Genomic DNA, 19,435 nt, shown 5'->3' on the forward strand with positions numbered 1-19,435 from the left:
GTACTGTAAGATACTGTAAGGTTTTGGTGAAGGATATTATCCTTTTATTGCATGAGGAGACCTTCGTTTTTCAATTAGTTACTTACAGTATAGTAAAAAGAAATCTGTAACATAATGTTGCATCAAGTCCATGCATGAAATCCATGAAATTCATGCATAAAATTACTAATTGAAAAATGAAGGTCTGCTCATTCATTAGGACTATATCTGTCGGAGACGTGTTTTCAATGAGTCTAATCTAATGTGGTCAAAAACTGTCAAGGGTGTATGTAAGGTGACATGAAAATGACCCCAGATCTTGAGATCTGTTGTGCTTGTATGAATGAACAAGGAAATTATACACCTAATATCGAAATACCCCTTTTCCAACTATGTTTGTCAGCTGTGATGAATTGCAGCTGAAATAACAATGTTACCTCGGCTTGGAAATGTCAAATACTATTACATTATGCATTTGATATACACACAGTTTCACCCGTGCATGCGGCATGCCACTATACCCGTACACAAACCAACATGGTGCACCAGGGACTTGCTGGGCCCCTGATTCAGCCCGGGAAAAAGAGTTGGAGAGGCCCTCATTGCGCGCTATAGAGAGTTTGACTAGAGAGATCTCTCTCTATAGCGCTGCTGCTACTCAAAGATTTGCCATTTCAGATCATGACAAGTGACAAGCCAGTGGGCCAATTACATGAGTTATATTTTGTCGTTGTCGGGTGGAAACCTTGTACATCCAAAACCATTTTAAAAATGATTTAAACCGATCTACAAGCACACAACGCCTCGCACCGCGAGGCGTTGTGTGCTTGTAGATCTGCTGTTTTCACTACTTTTGTGCGACAGCCTTGTATGATGAAGCAGGGCTTTGCTAATTTGAAACTTGGAGATACAAGGTTTTCTGCCCGACAGTGACGATTTACTTTGTTGGCCGCCCAGCCCCCAAAATGGAACGAAGGCCGACATTTTATTTGAATTAATGGCCGGCCTGGACCAGACGGGAATGAACCGGCCGTTCGGGAGTTGTCCCGCTTTTCCCAATGGCCAGCACGTCCCTGTGGTGCACTGAATCAGACTGACCCAAGTGTGCAAGGTTTACAATGTCTACTTCCACCTTTTAAGACACCTTCCCTGCAGTGGCATTAATGGGTAATTACCCAGGAATATCGACTATTTAAAGAAATGTGTTGCTTTAAGTGGTCCAAGCTACAATATGTAACTTTCCTCTTCTACCCTGGATTTGAACCTTTTTCCCAGTGCAAGTGCAGATTTTTTGGGGGTCTTTTATGCCTGTATTGATAGGACAGTAGACTGACAGGAAATGGGGAGCGACACACAGCAAAGGTCGCCAGGAACGGGCTTCGAACCCACAAGCCTATGTGGTATGTGCCTGGAACGCTAGGCCAGCGGGCACCTCAGCAAGTGCTAAACTTTTACCATTGAGCTAATAGAGCCTGCCTGCTTGCTCAGGGGATAAATTCAATCTTGACCATCAGGACAAAATTTGTGTCAGATCCTGTGTCTAGGTGAGGCATGACCTTTGACACGATCTAATGTCTCAATAGAAGAGGAGGGAGACGAAATACAACCACCCCAATTGTATAAGTTATATTGTATTAACTTACTCTAGACCCCCCACCCTGACAAGCACTTGGAATTGTAGGCATTACATTTAGGCCTTGTTTGACTCGGTTCCACTGATAAATACTGTGAAAATAGACGAACTACAAGCTCATTCACACCGTGAGCTGTTGTGAGCTTGTAGATCGGTTATTTTCTCAATGTTTGCCTCATTCTTATGTAATATTTGACAATTTAGCCAATTTGGTATTAAAAACATCTTAAAAGTCATACATGTTTAACTTTAGAAATGTGCAGATACCCTGTATCACACTTCTAAGTCTACTGTACAATATGTTGGTTTGTTTACTGTTGAGTGAGAAAACAATGTTGCACGACATTAAGATAATCAGTCATGAGCTTAAGTTACAATACTCAAGTCAATTACAACTTTGTTACTGTGCACTACTGATCATTACCCTGCGTTGCCGTCACATGTAATTATATTGTTGGTGAGGAAACATTCGGAGGAGGCCTGGCTCCTAAGAGCGGACCTGGGCTGGGACCTGGGAGAGCAGAAAAACTATTGCACCATCTGTTTCACCGTTGCACCAATGCTGTGAATTCTCACAGGACAGCCCAGGCAGCTGCTCTGTACTCCCTCATACAGCTGGCAGTAATAATAACGTGGCGGGCCGGGGAAATGAACATGACGGTGGGACAATCACAACCAACCTGTATCGCAAACCAAACCGTGGAGCAAATGCACAGCAAAAATAAATAAATAAATAAATCTATAATGACATGCTCAAAATAGCGACATTAGGTTGAAAGTTGTTAAGTTTGCCTGTGGGTTTTATAAATAATTTAAGCAATGCAATTAACAAGAGCTTTTGACTAAATAATAACTGCATTGGATTCATTGGAACACAGGTAACCTTTTCCATTTCCTGAAAGGTAATGAGTTTTGGACTTACATACAAGGTTTCCACCCAACAGCGAAGATGAGACACCTTTATAACTCATTGACACCCTGCTCACAAGCCCTGAGACCTCACCCCAGGCGTGTGTGTGTGTGTGTGTGTGTGTGTGTGTGTGTGTGTGTGTGTGTGTGTGTGTGTGTGTGTGTGTGTGTGTGTGTGTGTGTGTGTGTGTGTGTGTGTGTGTGCGTGCGTGCGTGCGTGCGTGCGTGCGTGCGTGCGTGCGTGCGTGCGTGCGTGCGTGCGTGCGTGCGTGCGTGCGTGCGTGCGTGCGTGCGTGCGTGCGTGCGTGCGTGCGTGCGTGCGTATAAACATCTATGATGTATAGATGTTTTATTTTCTTCCATTTTTCTTATCATTATTATTTTATTATCATGTTACTCTGCTGCTGCAGTGTCTGAGCAGCTAAACAGTACCTTTACACCAGAGATACAGTAACAACGAAGAGAACCATGAACCCATGCTGTCTCCCCTGAGCCTCCTATCCTGCTTGTCTTGTCCCTGTGCCGTAGGCCCTGGCAGCAAGATGCGAACGCTGGACAGCGGGATCGGGACCATCCCGCTCCCTGAGTCCACCACCTCCTCCTCCTTCTTCTCCTCCATCCTGCACCTTCTCCCCAAATCTGTCTCCACCCCAGACCGGTCCCTCTGTCCTCCCACCACCGGCGCTCCCGGTGACGAGGTGTGTACGGCCTCGCCGCTGCCCCGCTGGAAAGTCCCTTCCGTCCCAAAGAGCCACGGCCCCGCGGGCGTGCCCAACTCCCTGTCCGACTCCTCCATGGCCCCTGTCCAGTCCGTGCCTTCCCCCACCGTGACCTACCTCCAGCCCCAGCCCCACCCCTCTGTGACCCCTGGGACCTCTGCCAGTGTGTCTGACACACAGAGCAGACTGCCCAGACTGACCCCAGGTAACAAGCCTTTTAACCACTTAAAGGTGATACACCATGCATTTAAAAAGTATTTATGTCATATTGTTTATGTCCCAAAAACGTCCCAAAACGATGACGTCACAATCGGCAGATGATGTCACAATCGGCAGCGAATCTGGATAGCCTGTTTTGAGAACCCGTGGGATACTTTTAACCTTCGCCTTCTCAAAACCAGAGAAAGACACAACGGTCAGAAATGGGACTTTGTGAGGATAGAAGGTGCTAACTATTTTATATATTTTCAAGCAAACAAATACAGTATCTAAGAAATTACATAAATGAAATATAATATTATATTCGAATTATGGAATTTCTGTCTAATTTCTCGTTTGGGTCACAGGCTAAAAGCCATACCTTTTAGCCTGTGACTGACTTAAACCCTATTCTTAGTTGATCCCCCAGGTCCCCCAGTGGGTTCTACTTGGCCTTTTCCCCCTCTACACCTCTTTGCTGAAAATTGAGATTGTAGATCTGCTATTTTTGCCAAATGTTCACCCAAGAATATGGACACTATGTGGTTATGGGAAAAGGCATTTGAAGTTAAAGGAGTAGTTCACCCCAAAATGACTTTTTTTTTATATTGATCACTGACGCCATGGAGACTTGAGTTCAGTTATATTTTTTTGTATTTGTCGCATTCCTAAGACAAAAATGTTATTATAGTAAATTTACCCCCATTGACATCCGGAAACAATGGTGGTAAATTTCAATATTGTCTTAGGAATGCGACAAATACTCAAGTCGCCATGGCATGAGTAATCAATAGGGGGGGAAAAGTCATTTTGGGGGTGATCTACTCCTTTAAAGCCTTTTTATAATAAAGTCTCAACTCTCAAGCGATTCCCACCACGGCCATATTTGGCAAGATATTGGACTGCTTCCTTACTGCCTTCATATAGGTCTTACGAATGGAAGCAGCCCTATTTCTTGCCATTATGACTGCATAGAGCCTATTGTTAGGCAACCCGAATAGCGCTGAGACATCAGAAGTGAGCTTCACATAGCTTGGTGGGGGCACTCGCTCGGTTATGCCTCGTTTGGGCGTGCTTCACGGGGCTCAAGCCCGCTTCTGGCAGCACGCCTCCTTTCTCTGCAACGTTTTGAACTTGTTGTTGTTTTTAGTGGCAATATTGCCTTGGTCCACATTCTGTCGTGTGTCATTCAGTCATGTGACAGCACAGTCTATGGCATACATGGGCAACTGGCGGCCCGGGAGCCACATGCGGCCCTCACCTTCACTTAATGCGGCCCGCAGGTTAATACCGGAATACTGATATTATAATTGATTTCAGCTGTTACAATTCCAAACATGACCTGCTTCAATTCCGTCAGTCTATATTAGTAGCTTAATGACTAGCATAGTAGTATTAAAATGTATTGTTTTCATGTCAAATGTTTTTGTATTTAGGTTCATAAAGTTAACATATAACTAAATGTGTTTGAAATTAAATCAAAATGTTACATTTCAGGATTCCAATACAAAAAATAAAAATAAAACATTCAGGATTCCAATTCAAAATATGCAAAAATAGCTGATCTACAAGCCTGTAGATCTGGTATTTTTGCTTCTTTTATATGAGATACTAGAATGACAAAGTAGGACGTAGCAATATGCATTGTGGCCCTCTGGAGTGAAGGTGGAAATATAGTGGCCCTCGCCATCATCAAAGTTGCCCACCCCTGGTCTATGGTAATGGAGAATGTAGACACTGTTCAAAACAGAAAAGAACATAGCAGCCGCGTCCAGTTCTGTGGAGAAGTGGCACCATGTAATATTCAGTTCCTCAAGCTATATACATTACACGCTGACAAATACCTAGTGTGATAAAGACGTACACAGTGTGATAAAAAGTGACACAAAAAGGGGTCTTGACCAAGAGTCCGTTATGTGACGAGTTGGGAGAGTATGAAAGGATTATGTGAAAACAATCCAGCTGTCACTGTTACATATTGTCCATTTCCCCATTGTCACTGTCAAGTCAACAGTTGATTTGAATGCTGAAGAGCTCAGTGTTGCTTCTTTATTCTGCTGTCTGTTTCCTCATCTTGACGGCAGAGGAGAGAGGAATATAGGAAGATTAGAAGAGAGGAGGATGAGGTAGGTGAAGACAGAGAGGAAGATGAGCAGTGGTGGACCTGACAGTAACATAGTACATTTACTTACTAGAGCAGTGGTTCTCAACCTTTTCTGGCTGTGACCCCCAAAATAATCATATTTGAACTGGGGACCCCCCACCGTGATGAGCACTTGGAATTGTAGGAGTTGGCATTACGTTTAGTTTGACACCATCTATTCCATTGTGAAAATAGCCGATCTACATGCTCACAACGCCTCGCAACGCGAGGCGTTGTGAGCATGTAGATCGGCTATTTTCACAATTTCTCCCTAATATTTGACAATTTGACCAATGTTTGACCAGAGGTACTAAAAAGGTCTTTAAAGTCCTTAAATTGTCACTTTAGAAATGTGCAGATACCCTCTATAGACCCCAAAAAATAATTTGGGGACCCCTCTGGGGGTCCCGACCCACAGGTTGAGAACCACTGTACTAGAGTACTGTACTTAAGTAAAACATTTTTGATTATCTTTTAGTTGAGTACACATTTCAAAGACAAATATTGTAATACGTTGCAACGTGACCTTGTAGACTATTATTGATATTTTCTGGAAAATCTTGACAAATCTGGAAAATCGTGTTTTTTATGTATTTTTTTAAACAGCAATGCATTCATATTAAAAAAGAAAATGTGTACTTTTGATTACTTAAGTACTTGCGGTTGAGTAATATTTGACCAGGAGTATTTATCTACCGATGTGCCATTTCGAACCCTCACACGTTCTGCCATTGGCAAGACAGTCGATTTCCAGTGGGTTGGTTTCTTGCCATTTGCGTGTTTCTGAAATAAATATTAGAAAGGCAAAACAGGGAGAAATTCCTGTGGAATAAATGCATTTGCAGGACGACATTTTCAGGAAAAGAGCAGTAAAGTCTGAAGACTTGAAATGGCACATCTTTATACTTTGACTCAAGTACTGCGATTGAGCTGAGCTCTTTGTCCACCACAGAAGACGAGGAGGATGAAGAGAGAGAGGAGAATTATGTTCATAAGAAGGATGACTGAGCTGTACATTATTTCACTGATCCTTCCTTGTATGCCTTCTTATCACCTTTTGATAGATGCTAGTTATACTATGATGTATGTTGGTTACTTGTTCACATACAATACAGCAGGGGTTTTCAAAGTGGGTGACGGGGCACCCTGGGGTGCCGCGACAGCCGCCCAGGGGTGCCGCGAGATAATTTGATAATATTTGGAATTTATTTGGACACAAAATATTTAGTATCATTTTAAACTTGAAGTACAAAGTCAGTTCTAACCAAAATGGCTTTTATCTCACCGTTTACCTCGCAACATAATCACTAAAATATCGTCACTGTCGGGCAGAAACCTCGTATCTCCAAGTTTCAAATGTGTACGTCTTTTGGTAAAGCAAAGCCCTGCTTCATCATACAAGACTGTCGCACAAAACTAGTGAAAACAGCCGATCTGCAAGCACACAACGCCTCGCATAGTAGCTACATTTTATAGATGATAAATACAAAACGAATGGTTTTGGACATACAAGGTTTCCACCCGACAACGATGCTATGCTATAAATATAAGTTGCTGGGAGTGAAAATTATAATGTAGGGGTGCCTCAGATTAGAAAAATATTCATGGGAACCCCTGCAATACAGTATGTTATTTAGATCTTTGTTTTTGTTTGACCACAAGCACAAATGTTGAGAATGCTCTAAATGGCAAGTTCTTTTGACAGATACTAGGTTTGATGTTTTTACCTGTCGTTTGTTGACTAGCTGGGTTCATGCAGTTTACTCTGATCTTGTTAGTCGCTCTGGATAGTTTGTGTGTCTGTCTGATAAATACCAAAACTGTAAATTATATTGTGATGTGTGTCATTTATTTCCTGTTATAGGTGGGATGGAACCAAAGAAGCTGACATATAAGAAAACAAAGGGCAGAAGCGCTCAGAGCCAGAAAGAACAGACCAGACTTCAGCTCGCCAGCTGTAAGAATCACAGCTTTGAAACGTGTAGAATGTGAACTGCACTGTGGTACAGTCCCAACACAACACAAATTCATACTTCACCGCACAATGGCGTACGACGCCATCATGCATAAATTAGTCCTTACGTTCTCTATTGCTCTGTTCTCTTATTTCACTGAGTTCACTGTATCATGTTGTGTGGCGTAGTTGTAAAGCTTATTTCTATATGTCAATGTCGGTGATACTGATTACCATAGTAAAACTAAACATATTTTCATGACAACTTAAACATAATTGCACAACAGCATGTATGTCATTATTTGCTGCGTATCTGTTTTGATTTACATTGTGGAAACTCGAAAATGGTGCTAAACAACAAACTCTATAACTCAGAACCCCTGGCCCCTTTCACACAAATGTTATCCCATGGGACATCAGCGCGATAAATATCCCCGGAGACAACTGTAATAATGTTTTCAGACAATAACAGAGGCCGTAAAGCCGATACCTGCAAGGTAGTTGGAATTGCCCTCTCGAAAGTGAAAGTGAAGTTGGAAGCGAACAAATGGACCATTGCCAATAATTTTCACACCCACCCTCTGTTTATGATCTTGGGCCAGTTTAAAAAGAAGGGCAAATTCCCCTTTACCCATTTGGTGTGCTTAACATAATATCTATCACATACAAGTCCTTGAAAAGGGCTTTTCATTTCATACTGTAGCTCCACTTCCAGTAATTGATTCATCATTTATTTATTTCTGGTGAGAAGCTACCGGTAGTCATTATCAATGAATGGCTGGGTCATTTTGTCAACCTATACTTGAGTCCAAGTTAGACTGAAGTTTGAAAACATATTTTTTGCCCAGAAACTAATGACATTTCACACACACACACACACACACACACACACACACACACACACACACACACACACACACACACACACACACACACACACACACACACACACACACATGCTTGTCCATAACAGTGGGTACTAACTTCATCTAATGGCTTAAGAGTTTGGAAAGGAATGACATTATGTTCCCCTCTTATCTGTTCCAGAATCCATTATGAGGCGATTGATGGCCAGACGGAAGGAGAGATCAATCACCAAGGAATCAACAGCATTCTGACACCATTACAATGAAACTCTTCTGAGAGTTCATTTAACTCTGAGAGTTACACACGGATAAATTAAACCTGAGGATTTTACAATGTACAAGGTTCCGTCTGAGTTTATTGAAGGAAGTAGTTTTGAGATGTTTTACAAAACAAAAATATTACCTTTTGAAAATGTTATTGGCATTTCTTCAAGCTCCTATCTAACCAGTTTCACGTATCAAACTTCAAGCACATATAAACACGTGATTGTAACGGTAGATTTCTTATGAAGAATATGTAAAATCTCACTCCTCACCACCAATATTTCCGAAGAAATCTTACATTACCGAGGCAGTGAATCACAATGACACTGGCACATGACACTGATTGCTATTCATGGGCACTGTCTTCTGTGCATTAACTTGGTAGCTTTCTGTTATTCTGTTGTCATAGTGTTAGTAATGATTTGCATGCAAACAGCCTCTGTCAAACTGGAGAAATGATAATGATAATGACACCTCTCTATGAATGCTTTCATTTCAAAAACCCATTTATTCATCTGGGTATAATTGTGACCTGTTTTTGCACTGCTCAGTATTTGAAAAAAAGAAGAAAAAAAAACATTAAAATAAATATCTCTGATTACAATATTATGTAACCCAGTGGTTCTCAACTGGTGGGTCATGGCCTCACTTAATCTCTCTAGAACAAAACAGAGTGGGCGCTGTTTTTCCCTTTTCTTTGACTCTGGGTTCCTAGATTGGGCCTCACTGGACATCCTCCTCGTGGGGTCACTGCACAGCTTAGAACATTGTATTTCCTCATATAAACGAGTTCATAATACAATAACCAAATGCACTTCTTAACGTTTGCACATTTTAGAAATGGTCAAATTTGTGTCCCGAGTGAAACCAGTTGAGAGCCACTGATCTAACATGTCATCAGCAGGAGTATTATGTTATCTAAAGGTCTTCAATAATACATTGTGAGTTCTATCTTCATGACAATAATGATTTGACATAAAGTATGTGCCATAGGCCTATATGTTTTTTTTTTGCTAAATGAACCATTGTACTTAGTTGTAGCATATTCCACAGTTATGACGTCAAGAAAGACCAGCGAGGATGTTGCACGTAACCTTAGTTATAATGACATCTACACTGTAAAACTCCTGAGCTCAGTGTTAAGTAGCACTCAGGATTTTGCAGTGTAGGCACATTGTAGATGTCGCAATGCTAGCTCAGGGAAAATGATTTTTTTATTTTTTTTTGTGGTCACTGGCGCTCTTGATAGATGCTGTGGTGGGTTTAGCTTCACCATGCTACTCCATCTACACTGGTCTTGTTCACTCTCCATCCGCACAAACAGCTGTAAAATATACCGACATGACTCAGTTTCTCTATATATTACTTATGCTGTGTTCTTTATAGTTGACGTTCTTCAGTGTTATGAATGCATCCTGACATGTTTGACAGTTTTAGTTGCTGTGAGATGTGTTTCTTTCCTGCTCCTAACTTTGTCAGTCTCCTGTCTTTTCCAGTTGTAGATGTTTTGAAGACAATGCTCTCAGCATTGTGAGAATATATCGCCAAGCACTACTCTTTTGCTAATCACGGTATACAAGTGAACAAACGGCACTCAGTCTACATATCGGATTTGACCTAGAGCCATATTCTCTTTGAAATACAAAAAAAATACAAGAATAGCGTTAACCTGATGTAGCTACTAAGAAGCACTGTAATGTTTTTATTTATCTATTTATATACAGTATATTTACTGTACATCAAAATCAAACATTCTTTTTGTCAAGCACATATCGCTCAATGTAAATGCAGTTACAAGTTACATGCAAAACAGACAAATTGTTCCAGGTAGGGTTTTTTTTTTTTCCATCCAGTGGTTCTCAAAGTGGGGTCCAACTAGGGTCCTTGAAGAGGGTTCCAACTGTGTCCCCAGCAAAATGAGAAACAATTCAACTTTATACCGAGGATATTCAGAAATAGCAGATCTCTTATTAAAAGATATACTGTATTATATCCACCTGTTTCCGCTGGAATTTACTGTAGAATTACAGTATGTGTGAGACGCATCCGGGTATTCTGGGACCGTCAATGACGGTCGGGATTACGATTACGTCACACTCGCCTCGGCTGTGACGCAGCTGCCGGAACTGCCGCTCACCTTCTGCGCAATGCACGATGGGAAGCTGGAAACTTGTGGATATATATAGAGCGAGAGAAATTAGAAAAGCTTGTTGATCGGCTTGTAGATTTTTGAGGGGAAAAAAATCCAGAATTTATTTGATTCATAAATGAATAAAAATTAATTGTGTAACAACACAAATCTACTCTTATGGGGGTCCCTGGCACAAGCTCTTTTCAAATGGAGATTTGTGGCCAAATAAATTGGCTGCAGATGTGGGGGGGGGTCCTTGATATGAAAATGATTGAGAACCACTGTCTCATCCTATCTACTTTGATCACTAGCTAGTTTACTTGTAGAAAAAAAGCTTATGTTTGTAAGCATGCACTGGTGTTTAAAACAATAGGCACATCTAATTATGACAAATGTAGCATAAAACAATGCAAGATGTGATGGATCAGGGATCAGTTCACCACATTGATACCAGTTGATGGTTTTGTGTGCATGGGTTCTATGTTTTGACATGTGTCAATCTGTGGACAAAAGAGCATTGTATTTTTCTAGCATTTACTCTTATGTACTATTGTCTGGTATTTGTACTCTCTACACAGATATTTATGTAATTATTTGCTGTCCCTGCATATAATGTTATTCACATTTAATTAACCTTTATAAACATTTTCCGGTTTTCCAGGCCCTATCGCATTTGGCATTCCCGTGTGACAATCTCCTTAGCAGTATGAGTTAAAAGTTGTACATTTCTGATATTCTTTGTTTTATGTAAAAGAGGGAAGAAAATAATAAACTATTTAAATACTTATGCAACAGTAACAATAGTGTCTGGTCACATCCTTTTGTAGAAAATTATTTAGCATAAATTGCATGCTGAATGTTTGTAATGGTAAACGAATATGAAGCAACTGAAAACTTTGCCTGAATAAATAAGGGAATAACGCACTGCATCATTATACTATACCAAGGACCTTACAACGCAGTACAACCAAATACATATAGGTCAGACTTTTCAATAATTCATATGTTTGGCTTCTTCTCCATCTCCCGGCTATACATAGAGAGTGTGGTGTGAATTCTAACTAAAGTGTGATTCAGCACAAGGAGGCATTGGTATGGATACAGCGTCTCACCCCGGTCATACACTGGACCCGTTAGGTCAATCAAAACAGTATGAGATTACACAGACTGACCCATGACGTAGACGTTAAACTCAGAATGACCCAGGTTATGGAATGGTGTGTGTGTGTGTGTGTGTGTGTGTGTGTGTGTGTGTGTGTGTGTGTGTGTACTACTGTATACATATGTGAATTAATGTATGGTAATTATATATCCGCTGAATTGCCTCTGTAGAGACGCTCATGCTGTGTCCACTGACTCTGGAGAGGTCATTCTGTGTCCACTGACTTTGGAGAGGTCATTCTCTGCCTTTGCGTCCCCTCTAATGGGTAAATGTCATAAATGAGTGTTAGAATAGATGTTGTCTGTAGTCTGGGGTTATACGTATAACAGCTGGAGGAAACTGACATGGTCTGTTTGTGTATCTGCCAGTCTGAGGTTATGCTGTAGCGTCTGTCATGAGTGACACTCTGAAACCATCTCTGCCTGGCTTGTCATTCTACAGCTACAGTATATAGCTGTACACCTCAATCCTGCTTACCATCCTAAGGTCATCCACCACCCCAAAAAAATGTACAGCTCAAGTTACACTTTTCTACTGCACAAAGTTTGAAAGTCATCATGAAATATGTTAATGTCCAATGTTTAGAATACTGCAGGAGCCTGTTGATTTTGTCTTGCTGCTTACATCCAGCGTTAGATTTCCAATTTTATACATTTAGACCAGGGGTCTTCAACAGGGGGTCCGGGACCCCTAGGGGGTCCTCAGAGTTACTACAGGGGGTCCTCCAAATCTTTGTGTGATAGAAGCTTTCTTTCTTCTTTTCTATATCAACCACTTGAACCCTATCTCACAACACACGTTGTGAGCTTGTAGATGGGCTATTTTCGTCAAAGAGGTTTTGTGACGAGGGGAAAAGGAGCAGACTAAGTATAGAGTGATGGGTCAAGTTTATTAAGTATTGACGATAAGTGGTTAAATATCTGGAAACACAAATTTAGATAAACCCAAAATACACTGATGATTGTGCTGTCAAACGGTGAAACTAAACTATATGGTATCTATGGGTTGTGGGGGTCCCTTCTTCCTCTCTCTCTCTCAACTAAGGGGTCCTTGGCCTGAAAACATTGAAGACCCCTGATTTAGACCTTTTCCCTTGGATCACAAACAAGGAGGCTTGGATTGTACACATGACTTTCCGTGGACACAATGGAAATGTCAGGCCTGTGACATTTTCATCACAGGAATGTCTCTCTCCATCTGTTCGCATCATGCCAGATTTGTAAAAGGCCGTGCTTATTAAGTCAAATTGAAAGGAAACAGAGGAGCTTTATTTCATGTAGCTGTTGGAGGTAACAAAGTGCTTTATCTTTACAGAGAACACATCACACATTTATTTAAGTCCCATGTTATTCTTATTCTGTTTGACATAATGGCTTCCTTTTGATGAATAGGCCCAGAGTCAGCAACGATACGCTTCATGAGCCTATTACAGTGACATAAGGCCTTTTCTTAGTATTATAAATCAAGTGTTTCAGGCTTTGATCACAGTGTCTCATTCTCTGATTCTCTGCGTGTACATCTTATAACATTTGAAAGTTTGAATTGCTTAATTTCTTCAAATCTGTGCACTCAACAAATTGTGGCCGGTTCTGTGTAATTAGCCATCAGTGATTATGCATAACTTGATGGCACTCCTGTCCTGTGCCATTTGGGATGATTGTGAGTGAACCTGGGCCTGTAATTCGATTAGGCTCCTAAGTGTGAGTGTTGCAGACATGCTGAACATTCGTTTCATAAGACACTATGTTCCTGGACACTATATGCACAAATTAAAGATAAATCGCTCCTTTCAACCAAGAGACAACATTTTGTTGTTTAGTGTTTGGTGTTTATCATTACAATATGTGCCCATGTCATTTAAGTAGCACTGTAGCAGACCTTCAATGTGATCATTTTGTACCAAAAGCAAATTCCAGCAGCCCTGAAACTCATTCTGAGCCTTGAGGCACCAGGCTTTGAGACACCTCAGACTCTTGCCAGTGTGCATCATTATAAAATAATCCATTACTGAGGTGGTCTAGGTTTGTTACTGATGCATAATAGGCTACCACCACCCAGTAATTGTTGTTGTCCCAGTCACCTGTGCTACCTGAAAGTCTTCATAAGAACCTTTAGTTATTCTAATTATATACATGTAAGTTCATTGGTTCTGCCTCTGTTTTTGGGTCCTCTTCTGAGCTCATTCCTGACAAGACATGGTTATAAAAAAAAACATGGTTTCAGGCTAGTCAGCAATGACAAAGCATGAGTTCCTCCTCCTATTAGTGAGTCAGAGAGATCACCCTCAACAGTTTTATTCTGCACTATTCTGTAAAACCCTGTTCCTGAGTTGGCTGTCAGGTTTAGCCAGGCATATACAGTACAAATTAGTTTCGGTGCCAGGAACAAGCGGGTTGATATGGTGTCAGAGCTCACTGGAAATTATATGGAAACCATTGTTTTTCAAGAAAGGAAGTCAAGTCATGCAGTACAGTCTCAACCCTATATTAAAAAATAGCCCCTACTGCCCAGCTGCACGCTCTGAAAAGTATTTTGAATTTGTGAGAGTATACGATATTCAACTTGCTATGACAACTGAATTTCCCTCATGGGATCAACAGAGGTCTTTCTAGCTTTCTTTTTCTTTTGCTATTATTGTATTGTAGTCGGTTATGTCCATTTGTCTGTCTCCGTCTATCTGACAGAGAAATAACTCAAGACTAAGAAGAGTTCGGAGGATTTTCATGAAATTTGGTGCAAGATCAGCAGGTTGCTCCAAAGAGATGATTAGGTTTTGGGTGTAGTGTTGTCATAGAGTATGAACGTTATCATAGCATGACTTTCCTCTCTGTAAATGAGTTTGTAAAGGGAATGTCTCATGAATCATGATATAACTAATTCATATTTTATTCGTTTATTTATCTATTTATTTGTCAGTCCATTTGTCTTTACCAATATTCTACAGCAAAAATGAATTTGGTATAATTTGTTTGTCTGCATACCCTGCCATAGAGTCCAAAATTGCACTTGCTGTGAACATATAACTTTATTTCATAAGTCTGTGTAGTCCGCCCCTGTACAAACATAATTAAGACAAGACATTTAGTTGGGGCAAATCCAATACTTCCGTGACCAGGAGAGCGAAGGTCCGTTTCTCAATGGATTTGTCATCTAGGAGGGTTATTAAACAAATTTGACCTGGGTGTATTTTTTAAAATGACGGGGAAAATGTTTGACAGCTAGGGTAATTTTCAGTCTCATTCACTTACTATACACTACACTATAAAGGAAAAAATGACTCCCAAAAAATCTGCTTTAAGTGGGATGTGAGGGGTCAAACTAGGGGTTTTTAACTATTCTGAATCCATTGTAAGCATTTGTTTTGCATGAAAAACATTCCTTGGGCTAAAAACGGACCCCAAAAGACTGTGACAATTGATGACTCATCACTAAACCATCGTTTTGTGGGGCCATTTCTTGCTGCCAATGCATCCTGACAATGTGTCACGGTTTCAACTCACGATCCCAACGAACTTTACTGCTTGTCACTCCCCATATCTCTCTCCCCATTTCCTGTAAGTCTACTGTTCACTATCAATAAAGCCTAAAAAATATCTTTAAGAATGGAGATTGGTGTATTTGCGCTCTTAGTACACCTTTCTTTAGTTTTTCTCTCAATTTAGTCTTTGACAGTTCCCTGTAGTTCCTGTCACTGCTGACCTACTGTTTGCATGGTCTGGGGAGGGCGTAGACAACATGTCTCCTCCAAAACACATCGAGTCACTAACCGCTTCTTATCACCTGAGTGCAGAGTTTGTCCTGGAGGATGTAACACAGAGGTTCACAACCCTGTTCTAGTCTTCGTGTGTGTGTGTGTGTGTGTGTGTGTGTGTGTGTGTGTGTGTGTGTGTGTGTGTGTGTGTGTGTGTGTGTGTGTGTGTGTGTGTGTGTGTTATTTCCTGCATTTTGTTGACAACAGAAAATATGGCAATGCCAGTATGAAAACTGAAACAGGAATGTATTAAATTGCAGCTCTGCTCTGCATAAAACTGCCTTTCTTTGTCTATACTGTATGTTAAAATGAAACCTCCTTAATTGTCATTCGTTAAACTATAAGGTGGTTTCCTTTTCTACACTATATACTGTGTATTGCACATGTATAGCTAACTGGTCAATTGAAGAGGTTCCTGAGTGCTACAGTACGTAACATCCTTTCACCTTACCAGGCTTCAGGAAGCAACACAATACCTTAACCGGTTGTAAATGAGATAATTGAGAAGAAAAAAAACTGCACTCTCTATAACTATCTTTCAAAAGCCTTTGACACAGCTGACCATCTTATTTTAAAGCAACGGCTTCTCGTGTCCAGGATAGATGACATCTTATACAGAAAGGCGATCATCATATTGTTGCCCTCCTTTCCCTTGGGTATCCCGACATGTGCAGTTTATACTTCGCCTCAATCTACTATCCTGCACCTCAACTAGCTGGTCCCTTAGCTCTGGTCCCTTAGCTCGTTCAGCTGCGAGAGGGGACAGAGGAGTCGGCATCCAGCTGTGCCTGGTGGTTGCCCTTCAGGGAGCAGCACTCTCTCCTCCACCTCTGTCATTTGGGCCAGGACTGAAGTCAACATAATATAGTGCTGCCTGCATTGGATATTTCTGGTGTTGGAGATAGACCACCGTTGCCATTGTCCTCAGTGGCTAAGCATCGTGCTGCTGATCTCAGAGGTGCTGACATTCCTCACTTCTCAAGTAGGGGCATAGCTCAGGGGTAGAGAAACCGTTATTAGAGCACGAAGGGTTCCCAGTTCGAATCTGGGCTCCCCCTGAGTTAAAGGTCCTACACCATGCATTTAAAAATAATTTATATAACACTGTTTGTGTCCCAAAAACGTTTTTGAAAAGGTTTGAGGCTAAATTACCACTCCTGAATACAGAGCCCCTGTCATTTCTGCCTGGCTTTCAGAGCATTTTCAGCTGCAGTACCACCTTGTCCTGAGTGGGAGGACTGCGCTATTGAGCCAGTTTTGGCCCCACACTCCTCCCCACCTCCTGCTCAGCAGGCCTGCCCACCCCTCCCCAACCCTCTCCCAGCTCCTCCTGCCTCCTTCTCAGGCCTGCCCACCCCTCCCCAACCCTCTCCCAGCTCCTCCTGCCTCCTTCTCAGGCCTTGTGACATCACAAATCTGACATTTCACAATCAGGACCGTTCTGAGACATGCTAACATAGATCTGCCCATAAACTGTGAAAGACACAATGGTCAGAAATAGGACTTTGTGAGGATAGAAGTTGCTGGTGGGACACCAAGAAAATACATAAAAATTGGAAAAATGAAAATTCATGGTGTAGTCCCTTTAATGTCGAAGGGTCCTTGGGCAAGACTCTGAACCCCACATTGCTCCCGGTGAGCTGGTTGGTGCCTTGCATGGTTTCCTCAGCCACCGGTGTATGAATGTGTGCGTGAATGTAATGCACAATCTCTGTAAAGCGCTTTGGATAAAAGCGCTATATAAATGCACCATTTACCATTTACCAAGTAATATACTGTAACTGCAATAATGTGGGTATAATTACTCGCTTCACGTTTTGGCCTATAGGTTTCTTCAATCATGACGCTAGCCTGACTGCAAGCGTCAGACTCTATCACACACTTTGTTTTGGGATTAGAGTCTGATCCTGCGGACGGAGATTCTACTTCAGCGTGGGCGGGCTAAAGCCTATTGACGTCACACACACACACACACACATACACACACACACACACACACACACACACACACATACACACGCTTAGAGCCCCCGACAGCGACGTGGCGTGACATTGCAAAAATACGTTATTTCTCATAACATATTATACGACTGCATGTTTAACGTTAGTGCAAAATGGTATTAAAACGTAATGAAACGGCACTATTGTATAGTTTATTAAAAGAATTCGAGTCGAGTCTGACTCCGCCATGACAGTTTTCACGGACCAATCAGAGTCCACTAGCTGCTCACGTGGGCAGAAGAGCACCAATCAGAGTCCTCATGTGGGCAGAACAGCTCCGAAGGGAGGGGGCTGGGGGGGGGGGGGGGGGGGGCTGGGACCGGACCAGCCTACCACGTGCCTCAAGTCTACAGCCCTGATTGGCCCATTCAATTCGCCCGCTCCTCGGGCGAGCTTGAAATAAAATAAAATATCTCCGGTGTCAGTCCACACTACACACCACCCACCAACAGGGGGTGGTGATGTGCGGACTGATTTATCAGGCTATCATGACGCAACTTCACACATAGGCCCCGGGCCCCGGCCATTTGTGCCATGATGGAAATGGTCTAGAATTAGAAGTGTTGAATGTGGTTTGTACAGGTGGAAGCTTGTCTGGAAAGCTAAAGCCTAATTTATACTCGAAAGGAACACATCTGGTGTTTGGATAGGAGTATAGCAGGGGTATGCAGCGCAGCTGCCATACTGTACCCTGGGTCCAGGGGGGAAAATAAATTTTACTTTTAAATATAAATCCATGAATGTCTCTTTGTCTATCTGTGCTGGTTATTATGTTGCTACATTACAGTAAAATAACTACAAATGCAAAATTTAACAAAATGGACACTTTAACGAGGTAGGTATTATTATATTCTCCACAATTGTATTCTCCCCAGTCCCCACTCAACAAAATGGTATATTCCCAGGTGCCGCAGTCAGCTGCACAGGTGCAATGCATTATTGTTAATTGTGGCACGTTTACTACTAACCAGAGCGATCTAAGGAGAGTGGCGTCACGCTTTGAACTCGCCGCAGACCGGAAGTGGCTTCGCATGGAGCCGTTCTCATTCCTAGCGAGCCTCTGCCCCGTCCGGCCCCATTCTAGCCGAGGCATTTAAACTCGCTGGAAGTAGACCAAATCACGTCTTTTTCACCATTTTAACGCATTCACAGGCCTCTCTAAGGTAGATAACATTTTTAAAAGAGTGAAAAAGACGTGATTTAGTCTACTTATCAGCGAGTGAAAAATGAATGGGGGCGGACGGGGCAGAGGCTCCCTAGGAATGAGAACAGGCTCCAGTAAGCTAGGCTATGTTAGCTTCCCACCATAGAGTAAATAGGCTTTCCACGCTTACTATGGGAGTCGACGTAAGTGACGTAACTCTCTCTATCTAGGGGTCTGCTACTAACATGCCAAGTTTAGCTGCACTTTTACAACTAGGCTGCCATATCCACTACCAGCCCAGGAAACCGTAGAAACCCGTGGGAAAAACTGACAAAACCAGATTTCTTTGCGCACGGGCGTACCATAAAGACTCCCATCTTTGCCATACCCAAGCTTGAACTGACGCGCGTCTGGTAACAGGGATCTACAATTTCGCTTTCTTGCAAATTCTCACACCTGATTGGATCAACTTCATGGTATCCGTATCCCGATGCGACGTGAAAATGTTATGTTAAAAGAACAAGAGAGAGAGAGAGAGAGAGAGAGAGAGAGAGAGAGAGAGAGAAGAGAGAGAGAGAGAG

The 19,435-nt window shown here is 41.9% G+C and overlaps 1 protein-coding gene across 1 annotated transcript in view; it reads left to right on the plus strand.

The window, feature by feature from the left end:
• LOC308308383 (nck-associated protein 5-like) overlaps positions 1-9,103 on the plus strand; it is a 104,984-nt gene extending 95,881 nt beyond the window's left edge. The window contains exons 11-13 of the mRNA XM_080753806.1: positions 3,050-3,445; positions 7,446-7,538; positions 8,583-9,103. Of these exons, the coding sequence (XP_080609932.1) occupies positions 3,050-3,445; positions 7,446-7,538; positions 8,583-8,584 (491 nt within the window). The 3' untranslated portion in view covers positions 8,585-9,103. The remainder of the gene's footprint in view (positions 1-3,049; positions 3,446-7,445; positions 7,539-8,582) is intronic.
• The last annotated feature ends 10,332 nt before the right edge of the window (positions 9,104-19,435 follow it).

The sequence above is a fragment of the Nannobrachium achirus genome (assembly GCF_963921795.1).
Source record: "Nannobrachium achirus genome assembly, chromosome: 22".
NCBI lineage: Eukaryota > Metazoa > Chordata > Actinopteri > Myctophiformes > Myctophidae > Nannobrachium > Nannobrachium achirus.